This window comes from Acipenser ruthenus, chromosome 9 (genome assembly GCF_902713425.1).
Source record: "Acipenser ruthenus chromosome 9, fAciRut3.2 maternal haplotype, whole genome shotgun sequence".
Classification (NCBI taxonomy): domain Eukaryota; kingdom Metazoa; phylum Chordata; class Actinopteri; order Acipenseriformes; family Acipenseridae; genus Acipenser; species Acipenser ruthenus.
In genome coordinates, this window is record NC_081197.1 from 35057511 (window position 1) to 35069709 (window position 12199).

The 12199-nt window shown below is 37.3% G+C and overlaps 1 protein-coding gene and 1 pseudogene across 1 annotated transcript; one reads left to right on the forward strand and one right to left on the reverse strand.

Annotated features, from left to right (window-relative positions):
• The first annotated feature begins 4883 nt into the window (after positions 1 to 4883).
• LOC117405833 (emopamil-binding protein-like) lies at positions 4884 to 6689 on the forward strand (annotated as a pseudogene).
• Positions 6690 to 9104: 2415 nt separating this feature from the next.
• On the reverse strand, positions 9105 to 10101 carry LOC117405523 (ADP-ribosylation factor-like protein 11). The gene has a single exon (XM_034008636.3). The coding sequence runs from the start codon at positions 9729 to 9731 to the stop codon at positions 9198 to 9200; it is 534 nt and encodes a 177-aa protein (XP_033864527.1). The 5' UTR covers positions 9732 to 10101; the 3' UTR covers positions 9105 to 9197.
• Positions 10102 to 12199: the final 2098 nt, after the last annotated feature.

The following is a 12199-nucleotide window of genomic DNA, read 5'->3' on the forward strand; positions in this document are numbered from 1 at the left end:
AGTGTTGAATATGAATGTAACACGGTAGAATAAAGTTGTTCTGTGGATTACAAAGGATTATATACTGCAGTGCTGAGGCATTTTAAAATTCAGTGCTTCAGTGCAACTTTCTTCATCCTAAGAAATTTTGCGACTGTTTCGGTAACATCTAAGAAGCAATTGCAAGTTTGCCGGTGGTTTTGTAATTATCACAAACCTGTCTACTCTTTTAGTTTATGGTTTTTGCAACCAGGAGCTTCAGTATTGTTTTCCAGCTAATCATTTTTGGACCGTGGCTTCCGTAGTTTTTTTCCCTTTTTATCTGAGCGTCTCCTGCAAGCATGCGTTTACATTAAATACAACTGCTTGGCCTAGTTATCAAACAAGGCCAAATGTTTCATTTTTATATAAGAAACAAGAGCACTTACTGTCCACCATTCCAACCTTGCCTGCATCATATGCCAGGTTTTTTTCTGCATGGTATTATTTTTGAGCAGAAGGAAACGGGGTGTTATCTTGTTCAGGGCTGCTATAAGATTAACACAGAAAGAAGGGAAATCTGTTGGCCTGTAGTCAGTAAATTTGAGAAGTAACCCACCAGATAATTCTATCCTATTACACAGTAGATTTGTGTTAATGTATTAAATTAATTCTATCGTTTCTTCCATGTCCTAATTTTAAAGAAACCACCTCCTCTACACCCCTCAGATTCCACTGAGAAAATCACAAGAGGGTGGGAACTGTTGTACGTAGGGAAATGAAGCACTGATTGCTAAGAATGTTTCCTCCAGCTTAGACCTTGATTGACTTCAAATTAGCCATTCAAGCCCTATTGGTGCTATTAATATACCCCAGATACAGAAAGATAACACTAACCTGCACATAATTTACTGTTTTTGCTGCTCTGTAGTTACTGCTAAGAAATAAATAAATATACTAGAAGTTATTTTGTAATGCATCTGGAGTATTAACTAACCATTGGCTGTACTTATCTTATTTACAGGACCTGCATGATACAAGTTTTTGAAGAAACGTGACACATAGGGGTAGCATTAATCAGTCTCATGTCCATATATCCATGCTGTGCACATAATCTTGCCACATCTTCTGCCCAGCTGCCTTTTCCCCCAGGGTAAAGTGCTGTATTAAGAGGTTTGCTAAATAGTGCATGTGACATAAGTGCTATAGTGTTTAGCAGAATAACTTGGTATTAAACATGTACAGATACATTTTCCTCTTAGCTGTGGTATATTAATGTCTGTACTCTTAAACCAAGATGAAAGCCAAAAGAACAAGCAGAGTACTACAGGATCCAAAGTAACTCGATTTTAAGAAATCGCTTTGCTTGGGGAAACTTTTATTGATTTATTTATTTTGAAGACATTTTATAGAGCATGAACAGCAACCCGCATTAATAAACATTCCTTGAGAGCTAAAAGCAGGTCAGTGTTGAAGGATTTGTTGCACAGAAAACCTAAACCAGCAGCCAGCAGGATCACTGGAAATGTGCAAAGTATTTTTCTGATCCCATCAATTAGACAATTTGTACAAATCTACAAGAGAACTTGCATTCATTTGTATTTTTTTTTCCATCAAATACCAATGTGAGTTAACTTTAAGTTGTTATCCTCTTAGCTGATTTATTTATTTAATTTATTTATTTTATTTATTTATTAATTTTTTTTTTAAAGTGTTTCATTATTAATGTTAGGATTTGTTATGTCTAGGCCAGGGTTCCCGTCTGTTATGGACAATGCTGACACCTACAGGTGAGATTATGTAATGGAAAATACCCTTTGACATTGAATCCCAGGCAATACATTGAAGTCTTTCACTGCAGTACTGCATGATTCCAGATGTTTGCGACTCTGCTTGTCTCTTTAATTGATTGCAGCAGTGGGGTTCCGAATTGCATCACGTGACCAGTTTTTTTGACTTCGACTTTAGATTTCCACGTCTCAAAGTTCTGTTTTTCGGAAGTGCATTTCTTTGCATACAAAGATTGTTCCACAACACACTTCTTGGCTGGATTCACAGCACTGGTCCTGACCTATCTTTCCTTACCTTGCATTTTTTACAGCTAGTTTCACAAACCCCATTTAGCACTGATGTTGGACTATGGTACCTACAATAACTGGACTGCTGCTAATCTGAGTCTGAAATCAGATGGCATTTTTTGGGGATGGGAATTTCGCCCACAAGCGATTCAAAATAAAATGTATACTGTGGAAGTTGCTTCATCTTTTAAAAGAACCACATTAGGGTATATTTATCGATGTGAGCGCCAGCTTAAATACTACGATGTTCAGTATCTTGTTTAAACATGGTGGCACTCGCATTAGAAAATGGGTCTACACTGGCTTCAATTTCATGTCCTTTTAAACATGATCTTTAGAAACAGTACAAGAGGCTATAAGAAACTGACTGACATTTTAACCACATTGTATACTTTAATAACATTTGAAAAGTGTTTTTTCCTCAAAAAAGGAACCTAATGCCCCCAATAAAGTACTTTTATTTTGTATTTGGTGGGGGGGGGGACCCTATAAATATAAACCTATATATTTTTATTCATTTATTCATTTATCTTTATACTTTAATACCAAATATAATGTGTTGTGTTATTTTTATAGTCACTAAATTAAAAAAAAGTCAGTCACTGAGGATGAAACATTGGTGATGAATGATGCAGTTTTTTTGTGATCTTTGATAACTGTAAAAGCATCACTAGCAATTTATTAAAATTAAGTTTTTTTTAAATTGTGTGTGTGTATATATATATATATATATATATATAGAAATTACACACTGTTCGTGAAGTTCCTTGTCAAGTTTTGTGTTGAGTGTATGCATGTACACAGTAATTTGTTGTACAGTGCAGCTGTACAGCTTGGTTAGGTGCCAGTGTATATAGACCCAGACTGTGTAATTCAGTCATACTACCCAGCTCTCTTTAACAGGTGCATGATTTAGTTTCCTGTGTTCATGTTCACTTACAGCTGACGGTAAAATACAATGTGAACACATTCATAAAGGTACATCTGAAATCATCTCTCTGATAGTGTGTATGTTTCACTGCTGTTGATTCAGTCTCAAGTGTGCTTTTACTGTGTCAAGATGTGTCAGTATTTACAAACATACTTTTAGGAATGTTGGGATAGAAAACAAACATTGACTCATTTTTTGGTTCTGTAGTATGTGTTGAATGCCAATTATTTCATGAAAGGGTTATGATTTTTGGTCATAATTTAAAGTGGTGTAAGCCATGTTATTTAAATTCACTGAAGAACGCCAAACACAGCCCAGTTTCATGGCCAGCTGTTGATCTGTTTTTTATTTAAATTGTGACCAAACTTTTTTTGATGAGTATAATTTAAATATAGTAATATTCTGTAAACACAGATAAAACTAAAATAGAGTACAGTGTTCGTGTTTCTCTCTTCAGGATTTACCAATGCTTTCTCAGTGTTTCATAGTGTTTATCACATATATACTGTATAGATATTTCTTATGATGTAGTATTTCAAGTTATGGATTGATATGGACGGTTTGTCTTATATCCCATCCATTTATGTATATTTCTCTGACCGGTACAACATCTTTGCTCTTTTCTGTAAGTACAGTATACCTTTTTTTTGCCAATACTATTTCTAGAACAGTTTTGTTGTATGTTATGTACCAATGTGTATGCACATATAGGCAATATGAAATGACAGTTGTGAAGTTTTCCGTATACTCAGAGCTCTTGCTGATTTCCTGTCTGGAAACATCCTTGCTTCCCCATGCATGCAGAGTAAACTGCATTTACAGGATTACTATGGTGTGAAATAGCTGTCAAAAATACGAGAGCGCAGAAATCCAATTTGTAAGTGTAAAATGTAAAAAAACAAAACAAAAAAAACAAAAAACACACCTCAATTTTTCTTCACGTAGTTTTATTTTACGCTTGCAAATCTGCTCTCTGCGCGCTCGACAATTTAACAGCTATTTCACTCCATAGATTACCTCTAGTCATGCCTGAGACGCCAGTTGTTTCTTTGTAGAAAACCCTCTACTGGAGTAAGAGGGTAATGCAAGGTACTATGAGGATTCTGGCTTGTTTAAATCAATAAAAACACAAATCTTTATTGAATAAACAGCAACGTGTTTATAAAACCTAGCAACAGAAGTTCCAGGGTACATAGAGTAAGGCACAATAAAATAGAACATTTCCCTACAATAACTCATAGTGCAATTTATATAAGATTCTAAAAAGCAGCTTGCTTTCCATATTTTAAAAGAAAAAATGGAAGCACTATCCAACATCGTATAGAATATAGTTTAGGGTACTGTACAATGCAAGCTGTTATCCACACCACTGGGTGGATACCCACGAGTGGCTTTGCTACCAATGGACTTACATGGCACTCTGACCATGATTGGGTTAAAATCAGCTTGTATTTTACACAGCACATTATACAACGTGTTTTTTTGTTGTTGTTTTTTAAAAAATAATACAGTATATAGTAAATAAGAATAATTTAACATAATAGTATTATTGCAATGTAATTTCCATGTGATATAAACTATTTGATAAAGAGATTTCAGAGGGCTGTATCACATCAATATCAGGATCTATATTATTATTATTATTATTATTATTATTATTAGTTTATTTAGCAGACGCCTTTATCCGAGGCGATTTACAGAGAGATTGTGTGAACTATGCATCAGCTGCAGAGTCACTTACAACTACGTCTCACCTGAAAGATGGAGCACAAGGAGGTTAAGTGACTTGCTCAAGGTCACGCAGTGAGTCAATGAGGGAGACGGGATTTGAACCGGGAACCACCAGACCACACAGCTATCCTTTGTGCCACAGATTACAAACAAGATTACAGGGATTCTGCAAGGTATCAGCATTGCACAGAATGAAGCTTGTGCTGCTGGGTGTTGGCAGAAACCTGCCATTTATTATGTTGGTAGATGGCTTCTTTCTAACAAATAATAACTGTAGTTGTTACACATGGGCTAGATCTATTGCGTGGCAGAATGTAAAGATTTTTATATCGGTATTCTCTACAAGGAAAGAATATGGAAAGGCAGACGGGAGATGGCTTCACTCGCACCCCACAATCGTATCCATCAAAACTGTGGTTTTAGACTGTCTTCTAGCCCTGGTGCTCGTTTATGCCATCGTCAAGGATAATACTACAGGTGATTGTTAGTTTCACTTTTCTTTTTGCCACTTCAGTTGCTCAGCTCATGTAGAGACAAATGCATTTTCAGAGGCTGATTCCCTCCTGCGGAGAAGAAAGTGCTTAATGGCGCTCAGTGGTGGAGCACTGATCAAAGCGAGTGAACACAGCTCACCTGAGTAGACCTCTGAGAAGAAAGGGTTCCGTCCGCTCGTAAAAAAAAAAAAAAAATGGAACGGTCCCATTTCGAAGCAAAGTGACAAGTGCTAAAGCCACTTTCACGAGAGGAATGGAATCATTTTAATGACATTAAACTAGCAGGAAACTGCTAATTCCTACGCTAACACAAAGTCGTTTTGTACTAGATTTATTTGGTTACAAATGCTTTATTGCTCTCACGTCATTTGCCTTTGCCTTGACAGTAGAGAAATGAAAAGTGAAAAGGTGACCCTGACTGGCTGCTGAAATGCACTAGTATTAAATAATAAAGAACCTTTTTATACATTTGAGAGTTGCAGTGTTTACTTACCCTGATGGATATGCAAATTTAAACATTAGTGACTTTGAATTCATCAATGTAAGGGTGGAATTCCAGGTAGCCTTTTGGACAGTACCAGATGGAACATTATTTCGTATAAATGATTAACCTTGCTGTATTTTAAACACCTTTCATTTTTCTTTTCAGGCATTTCATACAGGTCACACTGTGTGTCTGCGAGCTGTACGGAGGCTGGATGACCTTCTGCCCTGACTGGCTTGATGGAAGCCCCAACCTGAACACTGGCAGCTGGCTTCACCTCTGGGTCTACTTGGTTTTCTTCAATGGCGTCTGGGTTGCCATTCCAGGACTGTTACTGTGGCAATCCTGGCTGGGACTCCAGAGAATGCATCAAGCAGAGAAAATGACTGGGAAGAAGGTAGTTTTATTGTTGCAAGTGAATGCATGTCTGTATCGATAACTGGTATTTCACATCCAATGCAATTACATTGGCCACTTGTCTTTAGTGGTTATAGGGATTCAACTGTTGGCTGTCTTGCCTCATAGTGGTTGGCGTGGGGATATTCCTGTGTCAGAGGAATACTAATTCTTTGTATATTTCTGGAAACATTCATCTTGTGGCTGGGGTGAATGCTCTCTTCTTCATGTACACTGTGCTACAGATGCATTCTTCAAATCATCAGATAATGAAAAGGACAGAGGTTAATGCTAGGTTCTGTCATGAGGACATAAATGTTGAATTTGGATAAAAATGCAACACGTATAAGTTAATATGTACTGTTGAGCCTGTCTGGTACAAAACTCTGAGCACTTTGGGTGGGGGACAGCAAAGTGTGAACTGTACCTACAAGAGCATAACAATCAACATAGCTGTTATCTCAAAGTGTAAAGATGAAACCACTGCTCAATAATAATGTGACAGGATTTAAAACCCTGACATAACCAATATCATCTGCAGCTATTTTACAGAAACGGTTGGTTGGTATGAATTAGATTAATTCCATCAAATAATAACGTTCTCGATTTTCTTAGAAGTACAGTATGCAACAAACTGCTGTCTTGGTTCAAGTTATATGCCTTTTTAAAGTAGTAAAGTTTGGTTATCTCAGCCTCTGCTCCACTCCAAGTCCCCAGGGTGGCAGTTTTTACCATATTTATCCTGGCAGTAGATAGTTCTAACTATGTCATTAAAATATGATAAACACTGCAGCAAAGGTAGTCTGTGTGGAGGGAGCCTGCGCTGTACTATCAGTTTCTGTGTCGCTGTCAGTCCAGCAAGCCAAATTTTCCTCTGCCGCTCAAACAATTGAAGTCTTGAATCATCATTAAGTAATAGTACCACTGGATCTAATGGCAAGTCTCTCCCAATTATGTTGGACAGTATAGATATCACTTGGCCCCAAAAAGAAATACCCTCTGGACATTCCTAGAGTGTGTTTATTAAGGTGCCAGGTGTTTTAAGAGGACAGAGGTTACAAAGTGGGTCTGAGGTGATTCCCACTCTTCAGAGGCGTCCAGTATATCCTGCGGCACATTTTGAAATTAATTAGCTGATTAGGGTTTTTTTGATGCATTAAATATATTGTGCCAGATCGTATTGCAATCAATTGACCCATCCTCTGAGTTTAGGTCTTTTTCCCGTATTTTGGTAATAGCCAGCGGCTTATATGAAGCTTTTAGCAGATGTGAGTATATCACAGAGACCAGCCCACTAGAGGCAGTTCCTGAAACCTAGTCTATAATAGGATTATTATTATTATTATTTATTATTATTTATTTCTTAGCAGATGATGTTATCCAGGGCGACTTAGTTCTTACAAAGTGTCACATTGCAAAATATCCCATTACAAAATATCGCTTTACAGATAAGAGCAGTTATAAGGTACAGTAAAAATCAGTATTATTATTATTTATTTCTTAGGAGACGGCCTTATCCAGGGCGACTTACAATTGTTACAAGATATCACATTATTTTTACATACAATTACCCATTTATACAGTTGGGTTTTTACTGGAGCTAGGTAAAGTACCTTGCTCAAGGGTACAGCAGCAGTGTCCCCCACTAGGAATTGAACCCACGACCATCCGGTCAAGAGTCCAGAGCCCTAACCACTACTCCACACTGCTGCCCCAAATAAGTTTAAATTCAAGTAAGAGCAAAATAAAGAATACAGTAAATAATTCTCTTTAAGAGCAAATTTGACTAAGAGCAGTTAAACTTATAGTAAAGATATTTGCTCATAAGAGTCAATTCCATTAAGAGCACGTAATACTCTTTTTCCTTTCTAAATTCAGTTTTACTTGGAGGCCATTTACCAGCTCCATGTAGAAATGTCACTGCCATTCATTTGCTTAAGACAGGCAACGACAGAGAAGTGCATCCTGCTGTTGAGTGAGGAGACCAAGGATGAATGAAAGGGCAGTGGTTGACCAAATAAAAAAATAAAAAAGACAACTTCAGTGCTACGAAGCCCCTCTTTTAAAGGGTCAAGCAATGCAGTAATGTGAGCAAACTGTTTACATGCTATACAAACAACAAAGTGGTTTCACCATCTGTATACCACTTCTGAAGAACATTCCTCATCGGAACAACTCAAAATGGTTTCCGTCCATGGAAAAAACACACACAAAAGCCCCACAAAATTTAAACAGGAATGTTTGTATAAAAAAGAGGGTTTTTACAGAATGTTTAAACCCTTGCTGAATAAGATCCTGAGTCCATTATGGTCAGAAAATACTCTACCAAGCAAGCTAAATGAAGTGATGCAGGAGGAAATCTCAGACCAAAACAAATATTAGGACACTAAACTAATATTTATTTCTGAGCTTGCAAAAACAAGTGGGGAATGTGCTCCTTTTGTACACAGTAATTTGGCTGTGGGTGACAAGTGAAATGCTTTTTGCATAAAAAATAGACCTTATTCACAAAGATTCAACACATGCTAGCATAAAATAGTTAATATATTTTGGTTTTATGAATTAATTTAATATTGATTTATTATGAAATGTTCAAGACTGTTTTGGCTTTTTTAACAACAGTAGAGCAGTTTAATTAATATCAATACAATTTGTATTTTTTTTAATAGAGGGTGCAAAATGGTCCCCCATTTCATCTAAAAGTGAACAAAATGAATCCCAATAACACGTTTTAAAAAACTCCAATAAACTACTTAGTTCATTCCTACAACTAACTTGTGTATTGCTATTTTTATGTTAATAGTTTAGTTGTTTTTCACCTTTTAACTTGCACCAGGTCACGAATGAAATCCCTAGAAACATTAGATTTTGAGATGAAAAAGAGCCAAAGCATGGACTGCAACCAGCTTTAAGATGACAGTTCCTTCTGTAAATATATATATATATATATATATATAATATATATATATATATATATATATATATATATATATATATATATATATATATATATATATATATAGCTAGATAGATAGATAGATAGATAGCTAGTTGCAGTACTGTATATAAAATATTTTAAATAGTCTAATGAAGATTCTCAGTCTTTAATCCCCAATCTGAAGGTTTCACTTGGTTCTAATTAATTCCGAAACAGACCGAAATGCCTGCTTCAGTCCCTCCCCAGTGTAAGCACTGCAGCCCTGGATCTCCCAGTCTCTGTTTTCGTAGCTCATGAGGTTCAATCTGAGAGCAATCTCCCTGATGGACAGAGAGCTGGGTACATCCTGCTTGTTGGCCAGCACCATTAATGGGATCTCTTTCATGCTGTCATGCTTCAAGACCCGCTTCAGCTCCTTTTTGGCCTCCTCCAGCCTGGCTTCGTCCGTGCTGTCCACCACGAAGACCAAGCCATCACTGTCCTCTAAGAAGTGCTTCCAGTTGGGCCTCATCTGGTCCTGGCCGCCCACATCCCAGACCGTCAGGGAGAGCTGTTTCTCCAGCTCCAGCATTTCCACATTGAAGCCAATAGTGGGCGAGGTTTGCACAGTCCGGTTGAGTTTGAGTTTGTATAGAAGTGTGGACTTGCCCGCTGAATCCAGGCCCATCAATAGCACCCTGGAGGACCTCTTGTGAGCCCCTCTCGAGCTGGCAGTTCCCATGGTAGCAGTCCTCGCAGCCTAAAGCTGTATAAGCAATGTTTCTGCACCAGTTCCTCAAAAGAACCTCCTCTTGCACAACAACAAAAGGCTTGATAGGGTCACGCGAAACATTGATTGCCAATAACAAACTGAAAGTGGGCTGCTCCCCACCACTTTGCATTTAAAAGAAGAAGTTGGAGAACTAATCTCTGTCATCTGCAGATCAGCCTCAATGTTTGTTTTCAGAGTTACCAATGAAATGCAAAACAGGATCTGTTCAAAGAAAGAAACCGGGTGCAACTGGCACAATGTGCCCTTCTCTCTGCGTGTGTGTGTGTCTCTGTGCAAAGTAGAGCAAGACATCTGAGTACAAAGTACTTCAAATGGTGAGATCACAAACTCCCAGTACAGGCAAGTCATTACAGTGTGACAGTCACATGATAAAAAGTAAACTTTACTTATAAGATTTATAAGATTCAGCTGTGTTTTACAAATATTTACTTACTAAGGGCTTTGTGGCTTTACTTTTAAGCTAAACGTGTATTTTTACATTGTAAAATGTCTTATCCAAACATATCGTATAGGGTGTGGTTCTACTGCATGTTTGCTATTTAGACCAAAGTCTATAATTTTATATATATATATATATATATATATATATATATATATATATATATATATATATATATATATATATATATATATAGGTTAAGTATTATCCAAACAAGATATTATGCTGTATTTAGTTATAATGAAACCATATAAGAAAAATTATCCATATTGTTTTGAGAACTGCTAGTTAAAACACTTGATAGTACAATGGTGAAAAAAACAAACGTCTAGTAATCTGACAGTTTGTAAAGTGGAATATATACCAGTTCCATCCAATCAATCATAAAATAAACCTGTTGTTCTAGCAACAAAGATTACAAAGTCATGCATTTTCATTAATATATATTTGGTACAATGTAAGGATAATATGCCCAGTTTTCTGAGTGCCCAGTTTTCTTCCCTTCATTTCATGTCGTCTGTTTAACTCACTTCTTAGGTCTTTCAGTGTCTTCTACATCAAAGCAGTCAGTCAATTTCTTTAACCCAGTTTAGTACCAGATACATTTTTCAAATGCACATACGCTTGCTATAACATAGTGAATGGAAGTACACAATGTTTTTTTTTTTTTTTTTTTTTTTTTTAAGAACTTCTACTGTAGTTGGAAAACTGCCATTTGGGATACAATTGCAATACATCTGTATTTTTAAGAGACTCGAGCAGACCCATTTAGCAAACCACAGAATTACCAACAAGTGGAGCCATATGGATTTCCAACAAATAGTGCACTCTGATGCAACCTGTGTGATAGCATTGGGGTCAAAATATACTAACAAGCCAAGCCCTGCCAAGTTACTTTTATGATAAACGTTGTATTGGTTAGATGCGTCTATTATGTTATTACACAACCGAACCATAGAACAATGGAATTGGATATTGAAAATGTGGGAAATGTATGCAAAAGTTTATAAAAAACAAACAAAAAAAAACAATAGACACTGAACAGTTTTCTTAATTGTTATCAGAAGTCCCCGCAGACACTCCGCCAGCTGCGTTGTTACTCGACTATGTTAGCTGTTTATAATATTCGTTATTGAATACTAGGAGGTAATGGCAATATCAAAATTAAACAAAATGGTATCTGTTCAGTTGAGCACCTTAGGAAATGTTATCGTGTTTGACGGCAGACATTTTGGTGCAGCACTTTGCATACTGGTAAAAGAATGACTGCACAGATGTAGCGTTTTACCAAACGCGCTTCTAAATCACAACTTCGTTATAGTTTGGTGTTTGGACTACCTATGGGCGCCTTATACAAAGCTTTAAATTACAGTTGTTTTTTTTTTTTTTTTTTTTAAAGTCTGCCGTAAGAAATGTAAATACTTGCAGTGGTAGGTGGTAAATAATATGTTAAGAAAACAAACAGCCCTCGCGCGTGCGTACTCGACGCCTCTGCCTGTTGTACGTTTTGTGGTAGATTGCTCTGCCCTGACTATATCATGACCCTTTTTCTCGTTTCATTGAGGTATGAGACATATAAGGGTCGCACGGTGGGTGTGTGCGTGCAGGGGTTGCATGGTTGGTGTATGCATGCAGGGGTCGCATGGTGGTGTGTGCGTGCAGGGGTTGCATGGTTGGTGTATGCGTGCAGGGGTCGCATGATGGTGTGTGAGTACAGGGGTTGTATGGTGGTGTCCGTATGCAGCTGGGGTTGCATGGTGGGTTTATGCGTGCAGGGGTTACATGGTGGTGTGTATGTGCAAGGGTTGCATGTGGATGTGTGGAGGGTTATTGGAGTGCAGTTTTGGCGCAATAATGGGGGTGGGAGGCGAGGGCATATAGGGGGGTGCAGGGAAAAGACTGGAAAGGGTAAGGTAAAAGAAAAACTACTACAATAATTTATTTTCAATTTTGACTCCCAGTCCCCTTTCCCTCACTT